The following is a 27,986-nucleotide window of genomic DNA, read 5'->3' as shown; positions in this document are numbered from 1 at the left end:
AGACCTTACAGGAGGTACAAATCCCTCCTTTGTTCAGCCTGACAAATTAGTGCCAGAAAGTGGCAAGGTCCGAGTGGGAATCAAAGGCAAGCAACACAAAGATGGAACTTACGGCTACAGTAATAACCCTCTCTAGTCCTGCAGGGGTGGGAGGGAAGGAAAAGTAATGACCAATGAAAAATGAAGGGGTTTTTTGTTATAAATTCCCTTGACATGACAGCACCTCAGGGCTGCTTTATTTATTTAGGAAAAGCGATTAAATAGTAATACAACAGGGCAGACCATTGTCTTTCGAGCTACCCCCCTTCCTACAGACCCCTGCTGCCTTGGCTAATTGATTGACAATGAACCTCTGATAAAGAAGGTTGCTGGGAGGACCTGATGGGGACAGGCTTTTTAAAATTTATTTTCTCTTTGCAGTCTTTGTGGGGTTCCCCTCCCTGGTTGTGGTGGGTTTTTTTTGGTTTTTTGGGGTTTTTTTCCTGTTTGAAATGCTCTCGACATCCCCCTTCGTTTTCTCCCTCAGTAAAAGCTTTTTAAGGAATTGGTCCCAGACAAACAGCTGATATTCACAAGCAGGTAGGGAGGAATGTGAATGTCTGTGCCTGCTATTGACAGGTTTATCTTGAGTCTGGCTAGCACTTTTCAACGCGTGATGGGAGCCAGGGCAGTGGTGTCAGATGCAGTCCTGGGGCAGGGAGGACAAAGTGTTGATACCCTGGAGTCAGAAGGGCAGTTGGAAAAAAGTTCTCTTTTGCTTGATCAGCAGATACAGAAGCTTTTCTCCACATTTCTAACTCTGTTTTACTGCAGAGGGCAAAGCATTGCTTGTTATAATTTGATAAAAAATAAATGAACAGGCCACTGATTAGCAGTGGAGAGGCAGGGAGTTTATAAACTCTTTTAATTTTTGTGGCCATTATTTATATTTTTGGCTTAGAGAAGGGCATCTAGGGAAAGGTAAGCATTTATCCTGGAGGAGTTCTCCTGGAGGTCTGTAAGGAACAAATATCCCCAGGTGCCCTTCACTATCGTTATTTCTTTGTCTTGTGGCATCACTTTTCTATGGATGGGGAAGACAAATGGCCTTTGCCCTTGCCTCCTGTTTTTGCATACCTCCTGTTCTTTTGATGGCTCTCTTCTGTTTCACCTTTTGTTTTCTTTCCCCCTGTCCTTTATTAAAGCAGACATTTTTTCCAGAGAAGTCAGTTGTGTCTGCCAGGAGCTCTGTTACTTAGACAGCGAGTCCTAATGGATGTGGGAATTTCTGCCCCTGGAAAATGTGCTCTGCACGCTTTCATTTGTCTGTGTGGTTATCCCTGCTCCTCTTCTAAGGTGCCTTCTGTCTTTTCCTCCCTGCTTCTCCATGTCTCCTCACTTGCCAAAACGATAAATACTGCTATTAGGGCTTGAATGACTTGGCTGGCTGAGCTCACACTAGGTGCAGAGAAGCCAGGGTTACTAAATGTGCTATTTCCTGAGCTTGCAGCCCTGTCAAATGAAGCAGCAGGTGGAGAGCTGTTGTCTTTCAAGGAATCATTCTGCACGGAGAGCTGTGATCCTGTGTGTAGCTGGGGGACAGCCCAGTGCGACATGCACGGGTCATGTAACCTGTGCTCTATCTCAGCCCCTTGGTCTGCAATCAGTCCCTATTGCAGTAAAAATAAAATTCTGTTCCCCCCCACCCCTTTAGTGAAAAGAAAGTGTTTCCTAATAGATTGCAAGCCAGCAAGTGTAATTTAAAAACAAAACAAAATTGTCATGTGCCAATATCAACTTTGTTCAACTTCTCAAAAAGCCTTTAAGTTGAAATTTCTCAAATACAGATAGTTGAGAAGCATCCTTGAATTTAGCAAATACCATCATTACACCCAACACTTATTTTGTAGCATGTCACTGAAATAAAAATGCTAGAGGATAAATCTAGAAAATGCAGCGCAAAAATAAAATACCATAAGGTCCTTTGGAAGGTTTTTAGCACTCCTGTCACATTTTAGCTCTGAATAACCATTGTTCTCACCTGTCCAGGGCTTTTAGGATTGTGCTTTTTCTAAGAGCTGTATTTGTTTTGTGCTTGGTTTCATTTCAATTGATCTCTTTCTTCCAAGGCTTCAGCAGCTTTTTACCTTCCCTGTATTTGAGACTCTGTAAAATCCCCTAGGAATGTTTTGCACTGTAAAGGTTCTATTGTTTAGGTATCTTCACTTTAGGCTTTAGTCTTCTAGTCTTGTATGTGACTTTCAGGCCCTATTTCTATTCATTTAAAAGTAAAACTTCCACTGCTACCAGTGGGATTGCTAAACCAGCTGAGCAGAAAAATACATAGTCTAAGTTAGTATTTGGAAAATGCACCATGTTTAAACAAGGTGACTGACTTGTTGGGAGGAGTGTGGGGAGTGTTTCCAAACAAGAGTGACTGGAATTTGTGTAGCAGGGAGCACTTTATTTGCAGTGGACCTTCGTGTTTCAAAACACGAGTTTGCTGGGCCACAGTGCTTTGCCATGTGACAGCTCATTTTGGACAAAGATTGGGAGATACCACGTACTTGGGTTGATTAAAGGTGTTTATCAGTGATCAGTTATGCTCACAGAGGCCATTTAATCTTCATTGATAAGATGAGTTCCTCAGTGCAGTTCTAGGATGGCATGACTGAGGAAGTGACAGAGAAAACTATCAGCTTTGTCTGGTAGAAGTTGGGTCCTTCACCCTCCTGGGATTTGGCTGGCACCTCTACAGAGTGAGATTTTCTCCTTCGTGGGATTTGGTTTGGAGTTGGCCTGCTGCTGCCTGGAAGTGCAGTTTAGATAAGTACTTGATCAGTTCAGTGCCTGTTCTGTGCCCTGATGTGCACTTTGCAATCAACTGGTGTTTGACTTCTTTGTCTCAGCCCTGCAAGAGGAACTGCTGATACAACTGTCTTGGCTGATGAATCTACACATTCCCCCTGGCAGCCTTGAAGGGTGCCTTCTCTGCCTCTGTGGGGATAGGTGACCCCATTGCTCTAATCTGTCCCTGTCAACAACTCTGCAGGTTTTCATATGTGCTAATTTATTGTACTATTGTCAGCTCAGTTCTGCTGGGTGTGAACATGTCTCTACTGCAGGCATAGGCTCTTCTTGGCTATGCCTTGTTTCTTCCTGGCTTGTGGGTGCTAGGTATGAGTTCCACTACCCCCAAAGAACTCTTGGTTGTCTGGGGACCTTTTTGGTCCATTTGTTGTATGAAACTAGTCTTGAGGGATCTTTTGGCATAGAGTTCAAAGAAAAGAATGCCCAAACCAGGCAGTCTAAATGTCCAAGTCTCACCTTTGTTGAGATGGAAAAAAGCTACATCTGGACAAAAGGAAGTATTTTTCAGACCTGAGAACTCCTAACACTTATACACCACCCCCACATCCCCCACAGTTCTTCTCTGGAGAACTCAAGAGTTTCTTTGTGAATTTTGTGCAAGAGAGAGCTTTATTAGTTGGGTTAGCATTTTTTAAATCAGTCAAGCCAGCTTTTGCTGCTAAAGACCCTACCTTTTCAGAAAGGCACAGGCATCTGCACAGCACCTACTCTGCAGTTACAGTTTATACCAGGTTCCTGAGTTAGTTTGGGCCATGGCTGTTAATTTAGTTTCCTAAGAAAGCAAAGGTTATGTTCCAATGCTGTTTGCTCAGTTTTTCTCTTGCCCCATAAAATTTGGATCTACCTGACTGTTCTAACAAAATTTAACAGAGAAGAGGTAGCAAAGATGTGTGCATCTTGGAGGTGTCACATAAGCCAGCATCACAGGGAGCCCCTCCTAATGCTGCTCTGGAAAAAAAATCCTGTGAAGTGCACTCTGCATTTGTTTGGCATCAGAATGTCCTTGCAGATGTGCAGCCCTGAGGGACAAACACTGAAGGAAAATGGCTGCTTTAGGGTCGGTCCACTGCTGCAAAACTGAGGCATTTGTGTGTGTGTTGGCAAGGCTTTCCCTCTTCTGTCACATGCCAAAGCAGTGTATTATTGCAAAACTGTTGCATGTGGATCAAATCAGGGTCAACATGGAAGAAATTACAGAACAAACCAGAGGCCACCTGCTAGGAAGGGTTTAGGTTCTCAGTCTGGCCTTCTGCAACATCTATAGTCTCTGACATGTGCTGTGCTGTGTAAAACTGGATCGTTCATGTGCCCAAGGCAGTGCTGTGGTAGTGGTGAGTGTCCAAGAAGAAATTCAGCCAAATAGCATTGGTAAAAATGTGTAACCACACTTACTGCACACTTACTTCCTTCTGTTAAAAGGAGATACAGAGCCAGTTGTGTATTCAAACAGAAACAGAGCTGGTTATTTCTAGGTGTGCTAATGCTGTATCAAATAAATGAAACCTGGCAAACCAGGTAGCCTTCAGTGTAAGTCAAGGAGTGAGCAGTGCAGGGGTAAGTGGTCTTCAAACTAACTGCAGAGCAGAAATGAAAACTGGGTTAAGTAGAGACTCATGTTGCTAAATGACCTGGCTGAAGGTGCTGGCAGCAGTGTTTGTTCTGATCACACAAATGGCTGGCCTGCTCTTTGCTCTGTTCTCTGATCTGCCTTCTCAGTATGTAGAACCAAGTATGAATGTAATTGACTCTCCAAGTGGGAATGCCATTATTAATGATGCTTACATTATCTCCTCATTTCTAGCTGGCAGGCAGGCTTCAAGAGCTGGCCCAGAGAGTGTGTTCAGTTCCCATTCCTGACCCAAGAGCTGGTGAATTACTGAATCCTACCAATAAGTCATTTCATAGTAGATCCCATTTCCTTCTGTCAGCAAAGCACCAGATACTGCAGAGAATAATCCTTTAAGGGTATAGGGAAAAGAAAACCAGATTAGTTTGAGGTGTATGGTGTTACTCCTCAGCACTGTTGTCCTGTGAACACAGGGAAAGATTTGAAAGTGTGGAATAGGAGAATGCAAACTGGCCATGTGTTAAAAGGGTCACAAACAACAGCTTATGTGTAAAGTATGTCTTCAAAGCTGTAATTTGTAATTTCCTTAGAGCATATTCTCTGGGAAGAATATAACTTTGCTACCTCTTAGAATTTGACAAAAAAGGTAAAAGAACCTCTCTTCTGATGAAACTCAAGCGGGGAAATCCAAGCACATAAAAAACTAGTTTCCGAAGGTATAGCTTTGTTGCTTGTCATTTGACACAGCTAGGATTTTAGTTCTCGTTTAGTGATGAAATGTTTCTCTTGACTTACATATGTAAAATGCAAGATTACTTTGGCTTTTAAGTTTTGGTGTTATATTTGCAGGCTTAACTACTATTAGTTTTACTGGGAGGGCAGAATTTAGCTGTGTAATCTGCAGCATACCTGCATGCTGTCTTCTGCAAAGGACATGTATGGTACAGGCATGCAGAATGTTGTGTGTTCACCCATATGTGCTATCACCTGGCTTGTTTCCAACATGGGGTTTTTTTCTTGATTGTTCATCTTCACAGAGAAAGCCACAGCTCTGTGCATTCAGCATGACTGATGTAAAAGGTTTTGATCACTTCACCTACCCCCAGCCATCTAAATATTGGATGTCTACATCAATCCAATCTTTACTGATTGAAGAAAGTCTGGGTGTCTAGGAAGTAATTCCTCTCGTGTGTTTTGGAGAGCTGCTCTGAAGCTGGGTGCCTGTGAGACATCTCCAGTAGGGTGGGATGGGTCACTCTCTGGAGCCATAGCCCAGAGCCACCAAGCCTGCACTGGTAGGCTAAGTCAGCTGAGCTGGAATGTGTAAGACAAGAGAGACAGGCATTGTACCTTCAAATGGTGCTAAGGAAGATGGAAGGTCTGTTACTTTAGCACTTAGTCCTGAGCTATAGCTGATAGTCAAGGTTTCCATTGACTTGGAACAGCTGGACCATCCTTTGGATGCATGAACCTTTCCTTATTTCTGGAGAAGCTGATCTAGTTTATAATTAAAGTGGGATGTGTACATTGCTGACATGATAGGAGTTTTATATGTTGCTTAGGTAAATAGGGTCAAACCCACATGGTTTCAACACAGATTTTTTTTTTTTTTACTTTAATCTGTCACAGTTTTATTGTCTTTTTTTAAAGTTCATAAGCTCACAGAAAATGTAGGCAAGGTGAGTAGTGTCAGACTTGGAGGTTTATAAGTTTTTAATTATTTAGTTGAAATAAAATTGCTCTGGAAGGTAATGGTGGGAAAAAGACAAAGCGTAATGCAAACCTGGGTAGGCATAAGAGAGAACTGAATTGGATTGTTAGTGTATCTTCCTTCTGAATTTGAGTTTTCCCATGGTGGACTGAATTGGAATAGATGCACAGGAATAAAGGTAAGCAGCTGAAGTAATTCTCACATTATTTCTGTTGTTGCTGAGCTGATAGAGCAGTGTTGCATGTCTGATCTAAAACTGAAAATTTGTTGCTGTGCTCCTTCTGCTTAGTCTGCTTTATGCCTTTATCAAGCTGAAAGCCTTTTGAAGTCTGTGGATCATTTTCTTTTCTTTGTATCGTATGTTGTTTCTAAATGAATTAGCTTCTAAGCTAATCTGTCACAGATTTAATTATAGCACACAATCACAAGGGACTTGCTTTTTCCTGTTACCAAGCAAGGAACTTCATTGAATAAGGAAAACAGTTGTGTACTTGATTCTAATTTGGTCTTTCACTTTCTTTGTTTCACTGTGGAGCTGCTCCAGTCTTTTCTTGCTAAAAGATTAAAGAGAAAGGTATCTGGATAAAAAGGATAGTTGTGAGTGTCTTCCTTGACCACAAGAGTATGCAGCAACCTGAAAGTGGTGTTTTCTGTGCTTCAGAGAAGAGGAATCGTGTTCAGAGGTCTTGGATTCCTCCTCCATGCTAGTCTACCACCATAAGTCAAGGAGAGAGTTTTGTTACAACTTTTTAACCTCATCTTCTGTACTATTTTCTTCCTGAAGGCTTCACACTTGGACATGAGCCTCTTGATGTTGATACTCCTGCTCTGCTCACAGACATGTTGAGAGAGATTCATCAGTGCCCAAGAGCACTTTCTTGCTGCTATTTCTTCTAACCCCTATTTTCTTTCCTTGATTCCAAGGCTGTTTTGTTGTATTTTCCATGATGAAAGGTTTGGGATGATTCCTTCCCTCTCTTTGCTAACAGTATACTTTACAGCTACACTTCTTCCCTCTGTAGCTCGCTCTATAACATTCTTTAGGGAGGGATGATCTCTTTGCATTAGGCTCCAGGTTTGCCAGACCTTTGTACAGATGTTATGTGGATAATATTCTGTGTGAGCATTAGGAATAGGTGAGAGAAGTTTGGTGAAAGTTCTGCTGCTTTTTTCTCCCATCCTCTGCAAGGTGCTTTCTCTAGTTATGTAGGCAATTTAATGTTCTCTCTGCAAACATGGTCCCTTCCCAATCCCTAAACTACCTGTTGAATTGTGTTATTGATCTTGGAGGTGGTCAGCTGCATCTGATTGTCCTGCTGGGAGATGTGCTCAGGAGTTTTAAGCCAGGAGTCAGTACTAGCTTTGCTTCTGGTAAGCATCATGGCAAGTTGATGCACCTGAATGCCCAGGTGCAAGATTTCCAAGGTCATTAAGCCAATGGCTATTCCTTCTTCCTCTTCTTTCTCTCTCATTCTTGATCTATTTTTTTCCATCTTAAAAAAACAAAGTAGCATAAGTGGTCTATGCCACAGAAATATGTTTGTCACACTACACCACTTTGAACTGCATAACATCAAAGAAAATCAGTGCTTTGATAACTTGATTTGAAAGGCTTGTAGAAATAGCCATCATTATGAATCACAACAGAGAGGAATGGAAAAGATGGTGATTTTCAAACAGCAAAGCTTGGAAAGTAGGGGAGGGTGTAAAGTGGATGCCAGCGCCACGTTATCATCTAACAAACCCCAGCTACACAACTGTTATGTAGCTTTGCAGAACATATTTTCTTGAGGATATGAAGAGGAATGAAAAATATTAGGTGTAAAGAGGAAATGCAGGCTCAGGAAAGGGTTGTAACAAGGGAGAAAGCAATGCATACTGCTTGGGTGCAAATTTCTTCCACTTCCCCCTCTTCATAAAACCGCCCTTTCTGAACATGAAGGGCATCTAAGATTGCTTGCTGAGACTCTCCTCACCCTGAGAGGAGACTTCAGTTCTTAGGGGTTGGATATAGGGAAGAGGAGAGAAGCCCCCCAGTATTTCTGTGCTTTGTCACTCCTCTCCTGAGAAAACTGTCTCCATGGACTGGAATGAGTTTCTGGCTCTAGGAGGCTGCAAGAAATTAGGCCTAAAGTGGTTAATTCTCAACTGCAAATGTTTTAATCTAGAATTTTGGCAGTTCAAATTGGACTTTTGCTTATTCTTCCCTTCAGTCTAACAGACAGGAGGTAGGGCATTAAGACAAGGTAGCAGCCAGTGGAATGCATGGTGCTGGTTAGGTGAAGTCAGTATGTCCTGTCCCATCCTCATCCCCAGACAAGTAAGTGTTGGGTAGTGGGGAATGTTTGGAAGGTTTCAATGACATTGACTTGGGAGACTGTTTGCATTCAGACACAGCTTTACCACTAGAGCTCATTAATACTTGTGCTCTGGTCTTATGAAGAGTAAAAGAGAAGATATGAACATAATTATCTATTTTGTCAGCTGACCAGTTTATATGTTTACTTCTTCCAAGAGGGCAGGGGAAGAAGGAGATGGAAACAGGACATGTCTCATACTGATTCACTTGGTAGTGTGTATTGCAGAGAATCAGTGGCCAAATGGCTCTGGAGTGTGAAAGAGGCAGAAATGAGCTAAGTGTGTTGGTTAGGTTATTCTAATGATTTTTATTCAAGCAGAGGGGGACATGGTGACATCATTTGATGTGGGAAAGGAGGAGCTCAGTTTATGCCTAGAATAGCTGACCTGTAATCTTTCCTCAAATCAATGTAACTTCTGCTGGGGAGAAAAGATGCTTTCAGCTGGAGAAGTCACATAATTACACTTAATGAAATTAATTATATTGACAAAAGCAATTGGTCAGTTGACTTCTATCTGAAAAACTCTGTTTAACCAATGCTTTTGCAGTAAAAGTGATGAACAAAGATTCTGCTTCTCAGTATTTCTAACCAGCTGCAGCAGAGACCATCTGAGCATACAGCACGTGCCAGAGTGGAGCTCTGGTGCTCTGGCTGAAACTGTAAGTGTCATGTGGGGACACTGGCATTTGAAGGACAAGCAGAAATTCTGTCATGTGAGCTGTGTCTAGAGGTGTTGTTAACAAGCACAGACATCTTGATGTACCTTACCCAAACATTTTTAGCCTCATTTCCTGAGCAGGTTGTTTAATGTGAGTGTGCTGTCTGTCCTCAGCCATCCCCTCTAATATCATATGAACCTTTTGGCTCATTTTAGTCACTATTGAAAGACAGAAGTGTCAAGTATGTTGAGTTTTTATGTGTTTTGTGAAAACAGGTGGTCAGGTGAAGGAGATCTCTGCATTAGTTCTTTCCAACTAAAGCAGCAGCTTTTGAATACATTGTTTTTCCCCAGGGACTCCATGCAAGAGGGCATGGGAAGAGGCAAGGGATCTAGCTGTGAAAAAAGTGTCAGGCAGACCTCAGACCTTGTAAGACACAGAGTAATGCAATTGTAAGGGAAAAAAACCCTGCTGGGAGCTGAGCTGTGTCACTACTGCTAGTCAAGAACTACTCATTCTCAGTGTGACTGCTGCTCAGTTATTATTCATGATCTGACTGTGGTTTGCCTAGGCTGTGCTAATTCTGTGGCTGAGTCTTACCTGCCAAGTCAGCATCCCTTCTGGCTGTCAGCAGGAGCTGGCTTGCACTCCTGCAGGCAGGCAGTGCTGGCCCATTCTCTTGTGGGGAAAATGGGAGCTCTCTGGAGCAAGCATACAGTAGAATGTGGCCTGTCTAAGCTTCAGGCAGTGGTTTTTAGATTGCCATGGCTTTTAAATGCCCAGCATCTCACAAGCAAGCCTTCTTTGAGAAGTGCTAAGTATCTTTTGACTGCTGTTTGAACTCTGTCACAGACACCCAAGTGCTTTTTCAGTGCTAGTCCAAGAATACTGGTATTTATTTCTCAATTTTTTTATGGAATGAGAAATGTCTCTAGGGTAAAATAACTAAAATATTAAAAGGATCTCAGATGGAGGAATACTTTTCTGAGTCCATCCTGAATGTGTATCTCTGGCTTGGTGTACAAACCCAGACTTTTGCTCCTCTCTTTTCTCTAGGCTGTCAGCGCTCCATAGGTTTGTCCAATGGGAAAGCCAAGGTGTGCAGCTACAGTGGATGGTATTACTGCAGCACCTGCCATGTGGATGACAACTTCCTTATCCCTGCACGGCTGGTTCATAACTGGGACACTTCCAAATACAAGGTAATCTCCCTGCAGGCTGGAGTGCTAGCAGTGAATTGAATTGCTGAAGGCTGCAGACATTGACTGCTGATACTGTTGCCTTTCTCCCTCTTGGCAAAATGAGCCTCTCTCTCTCCACAAGAAATGTTTTCATCACAGTTTCCTTGGCCAGATCTGAGGTGTTCCTCCACAGGAGCAGCCATGCTCCTCCTTCTTGGTGGCATCTTTTTCATCATTGCTTATCTGGCTGTTCAAGGGACAGGGAGAGGTAGCCCACAACACTGTTTAATTCTTGCACTTACTGGAGCCTTGAGGAGTTCCTGTTTCATGACCACCAGGGACTGTGGATTGGCACAGTTTACTGATGGATGCTAAATTGTGGAAATACCTATAGGAAACTGTCTTACCAAATGCAATGTTTGTGAGGCCCAGTATGTCCTGTCTCTGGAGGACACTGGAAGGACATTGCTGCAGCACTTGAATGAACCAAACAGATGAAAGTAACATAACAAGAAAATTCTACAGTTGTTCACTTGCCACATAAGAGCTTTCCTAAAACTTTTATAATCTGCTATTTGCTGCTGCCTTGGTGGCTGGTTGCTAGATAGGGGCACTGATTACATGCCTCAAAGCATTATACCAGCAAACACAGTAACAGTGTTGTTTTGCCATCTCAAGCAGTATATGCTGAAAGAATAACAAACTCATAAGTAATCCAGACCGTGCTAGAGCTTCAGACCTAGCAGCAGAGGCTGTTTGATGTTTTGTGTCTGCAAATATTATTATTATGTGCTATTTGAAAAGGAAAAAAATAACCAGTAAATGCCCTATTAGGGGAAAAGCAGGTCTCTTGAAGAAAATTTGTCAGATGGGGAGATTATTAAAAGGTAGCCAGAGCCTGCTATCAGGAAAATTATAGTCTTGCTCTGTGAAATGCAAGATTCTTCAAAGTTGCAAAGCTCCAAGGTGTGGAGAGAAAAAGCCCTCCTATGCCTAGAAGTTAGGAATATTTAAAAGTTCTTTTTTTGGATGCTTTTACCAAGGACTAAACTTGCTACCACATGGTAGTATAAGCAGCCCTGATATGGGGCTAGTGGATGGTAGGGCAAAGACCTCATATCAAGCTGTCAGTAATACTGCCAAGAAAATTAGCTGGGTTTTTTTCTAAACCTGCAGCATAAAAACTGCTCCAGTCTGTTTCCTGTGGTACAGGCAGCTGAGGCACAAAAAGAAGCAGGACTTAAAAGCTTTAGCATTCATTGAAAACTTAAGCTATTGTCATCTCACTGTAATAGTGAGAAATTTCATTTTGCACTTTTTGTAGACAGAGCAGGTATGAGGTGCCTTGGGAACAGAAGCAAATTCTGTGCAGCTGCTTTACCTGTCTTTGTGTGAAAGTGCTCAGAGAGGTGAATTTAAGAAAGGAACACAACCCCTCAGGTAGGAAAAACCAACATCATCCCCAACTATTAGAGCAGGAACTAAGGCAGGGAGGGAAGGTGAAGGTAAGCACACTGCCCTGCCCCTTGTAGGTAGCACAACACTCTCTGAAAGTGGAGCTTCTGCAGAGGGGGACGTGCTCCTGACTGTCCTTCTGGCTGCACAGCCCAAAGAGGTCCTGCAGGAAATAAGCACATGCCACATTTGATGGTCAGGACTGAGACAGGGCTCCAAAGCTTCTTTGTTTTACACAGTCTGAAATGTGTCTGTCAGTCCGCCTAATTGGAAGCAAAATTGAATGAAGAGTTTGCAAACCTGCATTCTTTTCCACTGCCACCTATTCCTCACCTCCTCAGGTGTTTCTGGAGTCTGTCCTGTTTCTGGTAAAGCAGGCATCAAAAAGTACTGTAGGACATGAGCTTTTACAGTGTAAATGTACATGGTTCTCTTTTTATGCTGCATGAGCTCAGAAGCTGTAAAATAAGCTGTGGCATCAGTTAAGTTTGGAAATTGAGAGGTTCTTGTCTGCTTTTGGCAAGACAGGTCATGAAAATCAGAAAGAATGAACCTCTCTAGAGCTGTCTCTTCCCATACCCAGGATCCTGAAAAGCAACAATGCACTTAACATCTGGTAGCACATGGGTAGGAAAAGAGAAATCTTCTTGGCTACAGTAGAAGCTCTTTGAAAGGACCTGGCAGTTAGACATGTTTCTTCTGTCAAACCAAAGCTGCACCTCAGTTCCCAGGTTTGCTTTTTCCCCCATGTCTCCTACTGTTTTCATATTTGTATTTTTCATGTGTTTGTGTGAAGGCAATAGAAAAGAGGCAGTTTTGGGAACACTCTTTCTTCCTTTTGCTTAGGCCAAGTGTTTTCCCTGTTTGCATGCAAAGCCCACTGAATATTGCAGTTTGTTTCAGGTGGCTTTCAGCCTGCACAAAATGCCAGACAAACACAGTAGGAAATGAACTCCCTGTGCCAGAAGGTTTCAGGAGAAGCTGACTTATAGAAAATTGAATTTTGAACTGTAAGTTTGCAGGCTTTAGAAGGGAAAGGTCTGGAAATGTTAGCATCCATCCTTTTATGACATTTAAAGCTGAAACCCTGTTGCACTTTGCATCTTCTCACTCCTGGCGGATTTAATAGGATTGTTTTACAGCCCAGTAAAACTGGGGGACTGTGAGTATGCAAGGATGTATACTAAAATATTGAATTACTGTGACTGCCCAACCCTTCCTGTTTCAAGACTGTGTTTCAGCCTCTTGTAACACTGCTGTGTTTGGCAATGTGTGTTAATGTTTTACAAGATGTGTGTGCCTGTGTCAGCCATGCAGAGTGGACTGACTCTTATCTGCCAGCCAGTGATGCTGGGCAAAGCTGCTTTTCCTGCAATCAGCACTTCCTGGGTGCATTTTATTGGCAAGGAGAGGCAAAGGTTTGCTTTGCCCTTCTCTCCTTAAGGGCTGCATTCAGACCATGCAGCACCACCATAGTGCATGCATATGGCAGAGTCACTCAAGGGACCTCAGTTGTGGCATCTCTTTGTTTCTGTGCTCCTGATGCTTCAGGAGAGATGCCCAGCCTGGGGTTCAGGTGTGCACAGGTGTGAGTGCAGTATTTGGACAGGAACCACCTCCCATTCCCAAGACAGCAGGGCAGGTGGATGAGGAGCCCATCACCTCGACAGAGGCTTAAAGCAAGGAGATAGACAAAGAAGTGAGCACCTGATCCTGCTGGTGGGAGGGGCTGGTCACACAGGCATTCACACACCTCCTCAGGAATCATGGAATACATGCTTTAATTTGCTCATTGGTGGAAGAGGACTAATAATTACTATAGAACAGAAGTTGCCAAGGGATTGCTGAGATATGGCAGTCATTGGCTAATGATTGTAACAGCAGGTTGTTTACCTGAGGTTTTTTAATGCATTGCAATAAGCATAATAAAATATCAATGTTGCTAGTGTTAAAAAACTTAATACATTTGGAGTTTATAGAATTTTGTTCTACAAAATCTGAGGTGCTTGTGTTGCAATGTTAGCTCTGATTCCACTCAGATGTCACAGTTCTTTGTACAAGCAGGATATTAAGAAAAAAAAAAGAAATTAGTGGGGTGTTTAATGTAAATAGGTGGGATATTTAATACAGCTTCAGGGGCTGGGAAACCTGTGGAGTTCTGGTCTGCTATATTTAAAATGGCACATCTTGTTATCTGTGTAGTTACTGGTGGAAAGCTGGCCTTGGCATATTTGTTAGATTTGTATTAAATGTTGTGAAAGGTTACATCTGGGGCTAGCTTCCCCTGTCAGTAGCTAGCTACTCGTGCTGGTTTTGGAAGTGGTGCTGTTTATAAGTGGTGCTATTATAAGGATGTGTACTGTTCTTACCTACAGCCCCAGAAGGGAAAATAACTTCCTAAATCTCAAGAGGCTGTAGCATGTGTGCCCTTTCTACTTTTGTTAGCCTAACTCATCCCTCCCTTGTCTCAGTGTAAACATTGACTTAGGGGTCCAGGAGGACTAATTGAATCGTGGAACCAGTAATATTTCTTTAGCAGAGCTTCAGGTGATTTGCAGCTCATTTCATGTAATACCATCTTCTCTTTTCCAGCTGTGATAAAATGCAGAAATCAGGAATGAGAGGGATTTGGCCTTTTCACTTAAGGAACAAGAGTCCCGTTCATTTATTGAGATTACAGTAGCTTTTTGCAGGTGGAGATAAAACAGGGCACTATCATGAAAAATGCATGAAAAACTTACTGCAGATGGAACTTTGGGAGTAATACCAATAAGAATCAGTTTTATTTATCTGTATTTTAAAAAGCACAACAACTTGCCTTGTTGTGCAAAAAAGAAAGCAGTGAACAAACAGAAAAATATTAGCAGGGAAGAAACTGGTTATTCAGATTTTAGACTTAAAAAAAATCTAGTAAGCTATGTTACTGTGCAGCAAAAGCATATGTGACTGCAGATATCACTGTACTTTGGGTAAATAGCTATCTCATACATTCAGTTTTGAAGGGCTTGGTGAAGTTTGACTTGGCTATAAGCAGAGAGAGCTGGATCTCTCTCAACTCTGTCTCCATTTTTAACGGGTAACAGACTAAGTTTTCAGATGTGTAGAATAGCTGACAGATCACAGAGGGGGAGATCTGCTTAAAAAGAGTTTATAGAAAAGCCTAACTAAACTGCTTTATTTTTTAGGTGTCAAAGCAAGCCAAAGAGTTCCTGGAATATGTTTATGAGGAGCCATTAATTGATATCCAGCAGGAAAATCCCATGTTGTACAGTCATGTTGAACCTCTGGCAACTGTTGTCCGCCTGAGGCAGCAGCTGAAATCCCTGCGAGCCTACTTGTTCAGCTGCAGGGCAGCAGTGGCTGAGGATCTGCGTAGAAGGTAAGAGCCACAGCCAGCCTGCAGCACAAGGATGGAGCTTCCTTGGCGTGTCACCTCTTCTGCTGCCTGTTTTGTTTTCTCTCACACTCTGGTTCTGAAGGCATTACCCATTTAGAAAGATGTTGTGGTGTATCTGGCTTCCCTGGGAAGCTGGGTTATCCTCTGCCAAGGAAAATGATGTTTTAGGGTCTGAATATCTGAAGTTGTTCTTGACAGCTGTTAGCCCCGGGGCATCGCACATTGTGGTGAGCATCTTTTACTCCTCCTCAGGCTTTCTGGCTGTGTGTATTTGCAGTCAGATCTGCTACCTCATGCCCCCTGCCATGGCATCACAGTGAGGTAGCCACTGCTGGGACCTTTGAAACACCTCACAGTGTGGCCAAGCATGAGGGGGGCCAGAGTCAACCACCATTCCAGCACTTCTGCTCTCCCCTGGGCATGATCTCAGCCAAAGGCAGAGGTCAGATATAGTCCCCTGGCAGCTGAGCCAGCACATGATTCATGCTGGTCTCTTGCTCAGCCAGTATCCCTGAGATGGCTGCACTGAATGTTTCGTTTATACATGGTCACAAATACATGGTCACAGCACAGCAAAAGGTGTTTCATATTGAGTTTGCTGTGTGAAAACAGGAGTTTTATAAAAGGTGAACTTCATTTTAGAAGTGCTGTATCTTAATCCATTCAGCTGCTACTGCATTTTTCTAACAAGTTAAAAATGAGCAATTTTCTTAAAGCTGTCAAGCCACTGTTGTGATCTTAAAAAGGCCAAGTAGTTCTTGGTGTGGATCTCCAAAAGACATGGCAAGATGTGTCTGCCTGTGCCATACTGTGAAGTGAGTGGCTCTGGGCACATGCAGCTGACCTGATGGATCTGTAAGCATTTGTGTACCCCAGTTTTTAAGACAAGACTTCAAGTAGGAAAGCCACTGCTTTGAAATTGTGAGCTGCCAAAGGGCAAGGAAGCAGATGACATCAGTGACTGTACTTTGAACATGGTGTTCTAGGGACCTGAATTCTTTGGAGGGGAGAGGAGGCTGCACTGGTGTCTTTATCCCAGGTAAGGAAAGCTGGTCTGCTGTTGGGTACATAACCTGTGTCATTGCTTTGATGAACTACCTAGAACAATTAGAAGGATACAGCAACAGGTTTATGGAGAGCATTGCACTGTGGGTTAATAAGTTTTTGTGTGTTACTGCTCAATTCCTATTATTTGCTAGGGCAGCTTACAGCATTTTAAAAATTAGGATGGTTTTCTTTTCTTCCAGAGGATGGCATTTTCTTGTAGAGCTGGTTTTCCATGCCATCCTCTTCAATAAAAACTGAAGGGAAAAAAAGATTTTTTGAAGGTTGTTCAGAAAAAGTAGAAGAAAGAAAATTATGCTTTCTGATTAGTATTGAAAAAAGTAATTCTCTTATTAAAATAGGCAGAAGGAGGCAAGGAATTCAATGGACTTGGGTAAGACAGTAAAAGAAGAGAGTTCAAAGGAGGGCTAGCATAGCAATCAATTGACTAGAGGTAAAAAAAAGAGATGAGGGAAAGCCAGGAGGAGTTTCAAACAAGGAAGAAATCTCAGGAAATTATGTTAATGAAGAAATCAGGACAAAAGAGGAATAACCCAAAATCTGCCTCCAAAATGGAGAGATGACAATTGCTAAGGAAATAGAAGAGAGAGTGGACAAAATTTATCAGAGAAATGTGAGCGTGCTCTTTTGGAACAGAGAGGAGCGAGAAGACATCCCTGTGTCAAAATGAAAGGTCTAGAAGGAGAAATGGGAAACAATGCTTCTGATGCTCCTTTTTCTTATTCTTCACACCATCTCCAATTAAAGCTGTGTGGTGAAGAGAAGGGCCCCAGCCCAAGAAAGGTTTGGTTTTGTACTGGGGAAGCATCTCCAGTTCGATAGGACTTGCTACAAGTGTAAAAGCCCCCGAAGGAATGTGCAATACACACCTTAGAGTCTGGCTCCTTCTTGGTTTGTGAAGTCTCCATTGAGGTGATTTTGGTGCTCAGTTGTTCCCTCAGATGTCACCTAAGAGGTGTGCAGAGAGGAGAAGAAGGAAGTTCTTTTCCCATAAGGATTTATTCCTTGCACAAAATGCTCCGAATGGCTTTGCTGCCTTCATCTAGGATCCCAGTGTGCAGATGTTCACTACCAATGTGAGGACTTTATAGAGCACAGCTGAAAAGTAAGCAAAGAAAATATGTGATTTTAAATTTTCCTTTGGCTCATCCCAGGGGCAAGTTGCAAGAAAAGGAGGAGTTTAAACAATATGGTGAGACAGCATTCCTAAATTTAGTACTGTTTCCTAATTAAAAGGGAAAGATGGAGAGAGAGAATCCAGTTATCTGTCCTCCTCTAAAAACATTCTTTTGCTGCTTGGTCTTCACCTTAGTATGTGAATGACTATTAATCACCAGAGAGTGAACACAGCATCTTGAAGACCTGTCAGGCCCATATAAACAGACTGAAACAAACTGTTAATATTGCTGTCTGCAGAGAACTAAAAACAGACTGATTAATTGTATTGGCACCTTGCTGCCTCTGGGACACTGATAGAGCCTGCCTTATTAGGGAAAGGCAGATCACTCTGGGGTTTCTTTTATTAATACTATTTGCATTATCATCTACTTTAAATCTATACCTTGCTCTTCAGCCCAGATCACAAAATGAAGATGGCAATGAAGTTGGAAACTCTTGGTGTCCTCTGTGAAGACAAAACTGTTTACAATGCTTACAGTCACTTTTTTCTGAAGAATTCCAGATGGCTATAAACCAGGTTAGCTCAGGATCCAGTTAGCTTAAATGTGGAAATGTTATTTATAATGTTTGGTGTGCCTAGATAGGTACTTTGAGAACTTTGAAACTTGGCATCTAGCAGGGAACTCAGGACTGAAACCACATTGTGAACCTTGAAGATGCAAGTGGCAAAGTAGAAAGAAAGGAAGAAAAGAAGGAAGGAAGGAAAAGACAGAAGAAATCCTTAATTATAGTAGCTTGAAGGCTCACAGTAAAAATGGTCTTTGTCAGTTATAGTGATTTATTCTCACCTATTGCTCCACTGGATTCTACACTTTTATATTTGCAGGGGGGAAAAAAATAAGGAACATGGACTTGTCTGGGGGTGAAATAAGGCCCTCCACCAGCACGTATGAGCAGCGTTCCTCTGATATTAGCCAGATGAGATTCCCAGCCTGTTGCTGAGCTCCCTGTTTTACAAGGGATGTTGTTATGCCTAGTTAGCTGTAACAGTCAGTATTGCAACATATCATTTGACTAAAATGTCTTTACTGAGCAAGTTCTTGCTTGTTTTTGTTGCCTTGCTTGTGTGGATGCTGTTCAGGCAGAGGCATACAGGACTGAAACCTGGAGCCAACATACAACTAGTGCAAGGGGAGCTGTACAGATCCCACCACCTCCTGCAGATAGGGAATGAATGGCCCAGACAAACCAACGTGGAGTCAATAAAATGGATGGCTAGGAAGGAAACATAATCTCTGAGTCCATTAAATAATTAGGATATTCTATGAAACTGTGCTGAATGATGCAAGTTCTGTTCCGGGTTTGCTTTGGTCTTGTCATGATTGAAATCAAGTCAAGGAACTGGCAGAATGATTTTTGGGGTAATGTTCAAATGCCTGCATATTTATTGTAGGGCAGAGTAACCTAGGCCAGCCTTGGAGCTCCATCTGGTTAGCCCTCTGGGCTCTCTGCTCTCTCAGCTGTACATCTAAACTTGCAGTTCAGGTGCTGCCAGCCCAGATACTTTAGACAGATGGCAGTGACACAAGGTAAATGATTTGCAGCACATTCCCCTGTGCATTAGTGCTTGTTGTAGTGCCCTGGTTCTGCAAGTAAATCTGAATGGAGATGAGAATCTATATGGAGAAACTTCACTCTTGTTACTCATCTTGGTCTGATACCATTTGTCTGTCATTTCCAGAGCAGCAGTACATCAGTTTTACCCCAGCAAAACTGCAGTGCTAGATGCATCACTTAGCAGGCTCCAATTTGGTCTTCCTGTATAGCAGCAGGAGGTTAAAGGCACCCCTCGAGTGCTGCAGACGTGTGGTCTTGGCTGAGCCTGCTGCTCTGTCAGCACGGGGTGGAACAAGCCCAGATTCAGTTATGCTGAACAATGGAGTCCTGTCACTTCCTACACCGAGGCCTTAGACATAACACTTCTGACACAGGAATAGATGACTTTCAAAATATTTGTGTGGCAATTGGGGAACCTGTCTAAACACATCACAGGAATACTGATTGATCTAATGCAATCACTATACCTCCAAATACCTCATGTATGTGAAGCTGGGGCTATGCCATCTTTCAGACCAAGGACAACAGAAGGTCATTAAGTCATCTCCAGTCTGTCAAAGGAGACTCTCCATTTTCTTTGCAATGTTGAGGCCATTTGGGGAGTGGAAAATTCCAAAGCAGGAGAACAAAGATACAGATTCTGAAAGCAGTAAACTGCAAAAAGAAAGTTTGAGCAGGGAAGAAACAGAAGGATTTGGTTTCGGGGCTCTGAGATAATGGCAAGACCAACAGAAGAAGAAAATTTGTTGCATGGCTGGTTGTAAAGAGGGTGAGAGAGAAAATCATTCAAAGAGTATATCAACATATCCTTAGAGGAACAAATGTTAAGACCAAACAACAACCCAAAGTGAGAAAAGGTGAGAAAATAAGTGCAGAGAAGTATGCACTTTGTTGCATTAGAAGGCATTTGTTGTTTTATTTAGATCCTGCATGCCTTTAGTCATTGCAGTAGCTGAAATAAAATTGCCAGTTGATGGAGCTGATACAAACAGACTGCCTTCACCTCTTTGCTTCAACTCTCTTCTCTTTTGGAAGAGGTAACCGTGCATGCAGGATCTTGCAAATTAGCATCTTAAAAAGTGTTTGCCTAAAACTGAGGGGATGGTGTTAGGTGGAATTTGAGCTTTCATTTCAACTAGAGGTAACAAACAGCTGAACATTGAGATGTACGCCAGAGCAGCCAGGGTGGAGGCAGTGGTGCTGTCTGTTCATGTCAAGGGAAGGTCAAAAGCACAAGCTGATGCTTTACCATGGTAAGCCTCCAGCTGAGGGACCTGCCAGAGCTTTCCATGGTAAGTCTTCCAGAAGACAGGTGGGTCTTTCAGTTCTTGTTAGCGTTTTACGGTCTGGAGCGCACACCTGTATCTCCTTGTCAAAGAGATGAGTGATATTACATCACTTTCACAGTGGTAATTTCCATTCACCTTGTGAGACCAGGTTGCTTTCAAAAAACCAATGATTTAAAAACAAGTTCCTGTTACATGTGGACACCATGTTAAAGATGACTTGTGCCATTTTTATCCCTGTATTTTTATATCAGAACTTCCAGCAGTAAAGTGCAAAGGTTCTAGAGTGCCTGACAAAAGCAGAGACTGTTTTCTTATTCTTAATTTCAAGTTAATTGGGGACTCTAAATTATTTTGATTTCAAAATGAAACTATGTCTCTCATTCTCTGTTCTGCTTTTAGTAACAGTGCTACTTGATTCATGAGTTAGATCTGTAGTAATTCTTGTCTTTCACAATGTTACCATAACCTTGCTCAAGGAACCACAAAGGAGAGGGAGATAGTTAGTGTACTGCATTTTAGTAGGAAGTTTATAAACTGGTTCAGGATTGCTGATGGATGATAAGAGTAACTGTTTTAACATAGGGGTGCTCGTGGGGAATTTCATAACAATATAAAATAATACCTTACCTGGACATGCTTGCTAATAAATCTAGCACTTAGTGTGGGCTGAAGATATGTGGGAGTGACTGTTCCCAGAACATAATCAGAAGTGTTCATGCCTCATGAATGCAAAATGATTCACAAAGCTGTTTTGCATAAGCTCATAGAATTAGAAAAAAAAATCTGGTATAATGCCACAAGAACTAAATGAATAAGTAGTGTTTTGGTTTGGTTAAAATTCATTCATTTATTTTTACCTTTTGACTTTAGAATCACTAAGTTCCCAAAGCCCTACTTTTCTGAGTAACTTTAGTTGTCTGGGAAGTTTGGGTTCTACTCTCCCAGCAAAGTTACAGGAGCTAAGACTTCCAAGGAAATACAAAATCAAAAGCTTGAAGAAAGCCATAAGAATTAGCAACACTGGAAAAAATCCTGCCTTCCCCCTCACTTTTGATGCCGTTCTCTACCTTGAATTGACAATGTCCATATCAAATGAATTGCAAGAGAAAACCCAGCAAGAAGTGTTATTTTCCTTGCCACGTGTATTTGAAATAACTAGCAACTCACTGATACCCCTCTGTACTTTCAGAACCGAACAGCAAGTCTGAAAAATTGGAGCTGCTCTCAGTGAGATCAGACTGCACCCAGGTCCTGCCCGTCTGCCTCACACGTGGCTGCAGGGTGAGGACCAGAGGGCTCTTGGCCCTTGTTCAGGGCCAGAAACCCACGGGAGCAGTGCTCAGCAGCCTGTGCTGGCCTTCAGCTGCTTTGCTGTGCAGCGTGCTGCAAAGCTCCAAAGGTGTAGGTTGCAGTGCCAGGCTATGAGCTGTGCTGCACGAGGACTTGGTACCCTGGTGCTGTGCCAGCTGTGGGTGTAGCAGCTTCCTGCCCAGGGGTGGAGGGGAGGCTGAACGCTGTGCTGTGCTGTGCTGGACCGGGTCATCTGCGTCCCCTGTGAGTCACAGCTCAGGCATACAGCTCTCAGCCCCGTCAAACCACACGCTCCTGGCTGGCACATGAAACCCTGGTGCCACCTTCCCTACCTTCCCCCTCACATCCTAGGTTTTAAGAGGCTTTTTGGTATAAAGGAGACTTGGTTGTGCCCACCTGCCACCTAACTTGATTTCTTTTGGTTGCACCATAAAAAGAAGAGATCCCCCTGCTTATCACGTTTGTACTTTGGTTATAGTGTCAGGCATAGGCAGATTAATTGGTTTTAGCTTTAGCAGAGCTGTCAGGGTATTTAACCCATTGAAGAAAAATTACCTAGGCTGGTGATAAACAGGCTTTAAATGCAGAGCAATTACTTAGTGCTAACAAAGCACCATGACTACACACTTTATCCAAATGCAAAAAGCAAACTCTTATCAGTGGTTCTGTTTGCAGGAGGACACTAGAAGATAACCTTTGTTTGTGCAAATACTTACCTGATAAGATCATCCTAGAAGGAACAGATGAAATTTCTGTCTTGCCTGAAGGTTGTACTTCAGATTACAAAGTATCAAGCAAAGAAGAGTAATAATCAGAAATTGAGAATGCTCATTTCTTTCTTTTAGTCGGATCAAAAAGTCCTGGATGATGTGTTTCTTTTCTGCTTGTATTGATTGTGTTTATATCTAGGACATAACAATAAAGCAATTTAGAGACCTTTAACCAAGAGGACTTTAGTTTTTATTGTTCACAGTAACTGGCAAAGCTAGAGGCTGGCTAGCATTGAACTTGGTTTGTTCATTTGAGGTTAAACCGTGACTGGTAGCCAGGGTTTACAGCACAGCAGTCCTGTGACTCATCAGTGGTGAAACTGGTCCGGGAGTTTCCAAGCTGGGAAAGCTTAGGAGGTGCTTTTAGTGGGACGTGCACTTGATACCATTTGCCTCTCAAGGGTCACAGGTCACATTCTGAAGCTGCAGAGGTTTGAGTTTTTATTGTGATGAGTCTTAACATCTCGCATTTGACCTCTGTCTGGTTCATTCCAGTTTCTTTTCTGTGTTAAGATTTGGCTGAAAGGCCACCGTTTATTGAATGCTCTTAATTGACCAATTAAAAAAAAAATCTAGTTAGTTGTACCACATCAATCAAAAGATTTACAAAAGTGACATATTTTATTTTACTTTCAAATGCTAATTAGAGATTTCTCATTTGTTGTGTATAAAAGACTTTTATATTAGGGGAAAAGTAATATTCAGGCATGTTTTGGTCTTTTTGTGTCAAGGCCTTGTATTAATCTAAGCATACTCAAAGCTCCTGGTGCAACCTTGTGCAGAAACTAAACACCTATTTTCTAGTGAAGTGTTCCTAAGTGTCATTATCTTAGCCTGCTCTGGGTCTCTGTGAGATTTTTGGACATGAGTGTGATTTTAAGTTGATCTGGATGCCTTGTGGTACTTTGCCTGGATGCCAGTGCCGTGGTGTGGTGTTTGTGTGAGCCCCATCTCACCTGCTGTTCTCTACTGACTTTGGTTTCCTTTGAACAATTTCAGTTGTAGGTGACAGAGGGACAGAGATAGCATAGACACTGCTTTCCTACTGGCTGCACTGTTGGGAAGCAAGAGGCTCTGAATTAGTCCTGTGTGGCTCCTACTGAAAAGGGCTTTATATCAGCCATGACCTCATTAGGCTCAGAGAACCTGTGCAGGCAAGCAAAGGGTTGGAAAGTGGCCATCAGTCATTCTCTTGCTCACTGGAGGGCTTGGTCTGTATGGATTTCCTGTCCCAACTGATTTGCTTGCATTTTATGAGTTTTTTTGAAAATGTGTTTGGGTTTGGTATTTTGGTGCCTGTTATACTCTTGTTCCCCACCCACTAGAGGCTGGCAAAAACTGGCAATGAACAGACACATTTTTGGGAGGTGGCTTCACCAGTTACATTCAGGTAGTTGTTGAGCTTTGGGTTTTTCTTTCCAAACAGGACTAATAGGAATTTTCTGGAGATGAACTTAATTGCAGACATGCAGCACAGCAAGACCTGTTTCTGTAGAGTTGCTCAGCTTGCCACAGGTGTGCTGAAAGCACTTCATTTATATGAGTGGGGGCTGAGCTGCCTCCTTCTAGGCAATTTCAGGGTTTCACAGCCATGGGGCTCTATGGTTTCCACCTTTGGTGGTGTGAGCAAATGTTGGAGGAGTGTTTTCCACCTCTGCATTTCTTGGGAATCATGCAGGGACTGGCCCACTTACTTCATGACTTCTGTAAATGCTGTTGCATTTGTGAGCTGTGGCTGCCCAGCTGTTCCTCTGTGGCCCACCACAGAGAACCAGTTTTAATTGTGCAAGGACTGCACATCTGAAACTGGACCAGCCTTACTTACTGGGGCTTTTTTATGCCTCAGTTCCTGTAGCAATGGAAATAATCACTCTCCTCCCTTGAGTGCTCAGTATGTGTGTGTGTGTGTGTATATATGTGTGTGCATGTATGTGCATGTTTTGCATAAAACTGGCAGGGTAATGCCTACTTTTTTTTCCCCTGGAAGTACATTTGGAAGGGAGGAGGTGCACTGGATACCAGCTCTACAGAGCTATTGCTGCAAATCAGCATGTTTTAAGGAAGGGGACAGGTATAGGGATAAGATTTGTCACCAGGGCCTGTGCTGGATGAGACTTGCCTGACAAAGGAATTTGGCTGATCATGAGTTTGCTTTTCACCTGCACACTTTTTACTAGGAGTTAGAACTTGCAGGAAATAAGGAAATAAAATGCCATCCTTGAAGGCAGGGGAGTGTGATGTTAGTCATCAATACTAGTCATTGACAGGTTTTGCATTATGGGCTATTCATGCTGTTTCCTGAACAAGAAATGTTTCATTAGCTAATTGTTTTCCTTAGCAGGGCTGTAAGGGCATCAGCAGATAATACAGTTTCTGGCAAAGCTGTTCAGTGCCTGCCTGTATGATCAGGGGAGAATGATGGTAAATTTTAATGAAAGAAATTCTGTCTGAGCTGAAAAAACACTAATGCTTCAAAATGCTGTTCAGAGTTGGCTCCTTATCTTTTAATAAGTCTGCTATGTGCAGATGAGCAATTCCAGTCTCATGTTGTCTGATGTCTGGATTTTGACTGTTTTCCAGTGGTCTTTGACATTGTGCCAAATGTATTCTAAAGGTGTGATGCAGCAGAGCCACTGCAACACAATCCCCTGAAAAAGGAGCTCTAGTATAACCTACAGAGCTGAAAAGGGAAAATGGCAATGCCCTAGTGAGATTGCAGCTGAGAATTGGTTGGGTAGAGTGGATATGCTTGGTGAGAAGGAGCAGTGGCACAGTCCTGCTCCAGCAGAGTGCCATAAGATGGGTGATCTGCAGTTGTCAGTGCCTTGTTTGCAAAACTCTTCTCCTCCTACCCCAATAAATGTTAATTTTTTTTCAAAAGTACAAAAGGAATTATGAATTATTTGTACTGCCCACCTTAGCAGCACTGAGAGGTCTTAGCCCCTTCAGTCCATAAAGCTTTGAAAACTATCAGTATAAGGCTGTTGTTTAAGACAGCTAATGGAATATCAGAAACAGAGGTATTTTCATTATTTCTTAGAATCCATGTTCTGTGGAAAGATTGCATTTGGCAGTCTTATTCTCTTGATCTGTGGTTTAGCTGGTTATGTTGTTGCATCTTCTCTGTGCATGCACACAAAGATAGATGTTCTTTTTCTGTTCCTGACATCTTTATAGCAGATACAAATGTTTTCATAAACGTTTTTAGTTAATATCCACTTAACGCTCCAATGTCCTTTTTTTCCCTCTGTGATGTTATATTAACCCAGTTTTTCTCTTTACTGCCAATCAGTCTAATTAGGGCATCTCTTCTCTGTTCACTTTCCTGTAATTTAGCTTTACTTACCAGGTCTGTCAGTACATAAGCAATGGTAAGGTAAATATTGCTTTCTTAAGTAAGTCATTATAGAGTCTATACCAATACATATAGTTCTGTATGGAAAGGGGAATTGGTATCAGTCAACTTGATGTTGGAAGAACAGTATCTGCATGGCCTTTTTCCCCAATATAGTTATTTCAGTTACAAAACCATAAATCACATGTGAAACTAAGTGTTACAGCTTTGTAGCAGACCAGAATCTTGTCTCAGACCATAGGAAATACTTCTAATGTGTTGTTTGCATTATTTATTTTTATTGCTGCATTAATTGTTTAAAGAATCATTGTCTGTGGTCAGCAAGAGCTTTCAGTGGCTGTTGATGTCTCAGTATATGACCTGACAATATGAGAATGACACTGGCACAGAAATTTTTCTTATTGTGGGACTATTGTGCCCATGCAAAAAACTGTAAAAACAGGTGATGCTTAGAGGGTGATATAATTGTAGTTTCTTTCTCTCTACCATCACTGTTCTGCTCTTATTTGGTGGGGAGAGTAAGCTTTGGAGTTTCCCAGTCAAAAAGGTGTGACACATACCCATTTGTCTCTTTCAGGATCTTTCCCAGAGAGTATCTTCTTCAACAAATCCATCTTTATTCTCTGGCAGACCTTCAGCAGGTGAGTGTCTGTGGTTTATTCTACCTGCTACACATGGAGCCTGTTCTCACCTCCAGAGCTAATTGTACATTTCCCTTCTAGCTATTCATAGCATAAATACCTGTACTTCCCAGCTGTGTCTGTGGTTTGTAATTTAGTACAAAAATGGGTTAACAGTGGCATGGATTAGGGATGAAAGCCTAAAGCACCACTGTTCAAATAGGGATGGAAAGAGACTGGGAAAGAAAACTGCAGTCTGTAAAGAGAACTTTGCTATGAGAAATTTGTCATCTGCTCAATAAATTCTCATCAGTCTCAGCCCATAGGTGACAAGTAGTATTTATTTCTTTGCTTGAAAGAGTAGTTGTTCAGGAATTTTGAAGTTTGTAAAGTCCCTAATGCAACATGATTATTTACAAATCTGCTGAGCATGGCCATGAGGAAGGGGCAGGGTGGAAGCTAACCCCCACCCCCCCTTCCCCCCAAACCTAAGCCAGCCTACTACACAGAGCTGAGCCAGGCAGTGTTACCATGACAGATGTGACCAGGGAAGAGGTAATGTGCCAGCAGAATTTGTCTTTGCATTGTTATTGATTCAGCTGAGCAAGAACCTTGAAGTACATTTACCCAAACAGCAGAATTTTATTCTGTAGCAGATTAAATGAGAAGAATTTGGAAAAAAGAGCTGAAAAGGGGAGAATAGGGAATCTAAGGTGAGTGTGCTGCAAAGCTCAGATGCACAGGGGAGGAAGCAATGAGGTGACATGTGCTGGCTGACCTGGGCACCTCTGTGTTCTCACTAATGCTGCTGCCAGTGGCGTGTAAAACAGTATTTTAAGCTTCTTTCACCTGTGTTTCCCTTCTCTAGTGGTGCCTTTTTTTTGCAGGATAAGAGTAGCATAGTCAGCTCTGGATGTTCAGTTGACACATTAGGTTGAGGTGGTTCAGGTGCCCCTCAGAGCTGGAGACTACAGAACAACAGGAAACGTGGCTTTTGTTGGCTGGTAAAATCACAGGCTAGAAATGATTCCATATATAAAATAAAAAGGCCAGTTGCCTGAGGTCTGAAACTGTTTCCACATCTTTTCAGCATGTTCTGCTATCTCATCTTTAATAATCAAGCCATGAAAAAGCAAGCTACTTAACTCCAGAGCTGCAGTCTCCCTGGTGGGCCTGTATATTAGCCCCCAGTGCTTTGTAAGCTGCTTAATCAGTTCCTAACATTGGTAGTAGATATTTTAGAAGCAAGCAGCAGCTTATCAAGCACCCTGGGGGAGAGAAGGAGGGTAGAAGTCATAATTCATGCATTGATTTAGCACTTTCCTATAACATGTTGCTTTGTGTTTGTGTTTGCAAGACACCTTCTCTTCCCCTGAGGCTCCCAGTCCCAAACTTATCATGTTTAGAGGCAATATAATTTGATTATCATTGCTGCTGGGGTGGGTTAAATTACATTTACCTTTTAATCGAGCTATATCCTTGTTGTAAGCATGGAGAGGGTTTTCCACATTTCAGAGGCTCCAAGTTTGAAATCTGATTGCCTGTTTTTGTCAAAGTGGATCCAGAGTGGAAAAGAGAGGAGGGCCCAATGAGAGAATGAATCCAATGGTCAGATAAATACTCATACCCTTACCAGCCCCTCCCTCCTGTCTGCTTTGGC

At 42.4% G+C, this 27,986-nt stretch overlaps 1 protein-coding gene across 4 annotated transcripts in view; it reads left to right on the top strand.

Annotated features, from left to right (window-relative positions):
• The window catches only part of PLEKHM3 (pleckstrin homology domain containing M3), a 92,091-nt gene that overhangs the window by 20,036 nt on the left and 44,069 nt on the right, over positions 1–27,986 (top strand). For all 4 annotated transcript variants that reach the window (XM_059853300.1, XM_059853299.1, XM_059853298.1 and 1 more), the window contains 3 exons: positions 10,204–10,349; positions 14,969–15,162; positions 26,284–26,347. In XM_059853300.1, the coding sequence (XP_059709283.1) occupies positions 10,204–10,349; positions 14,969–15,162; positions 26,284–26,347 (404 nt within the window). The remainder of the gene's footprint in view (positions 1–10,203; positions 10,350–14,968; positions 15,163–26,283; positions 26,348–27,986) is intronic.

This window comes from Haemorhous mexicanus, chromosome 8, assembly GCF_027477595.1.
Source record: "Haemorhous mexicanus isolate bHaeMex1 chromosome 8, bHaeMex1.pri, whole genome shotgun sequence".
Taxonomy (NCBI): Eukaryota; Metazoa; Chordata; class Aves; order Passeriformes; family Fringillidae; genus Haemorhous; species Haemorhous mexicanus.
The sequence above is the reverse complement of the archived record's forward strand: the minus strand, read 5'-3'. Positions and strand labels throughout refer to the sequence as shown.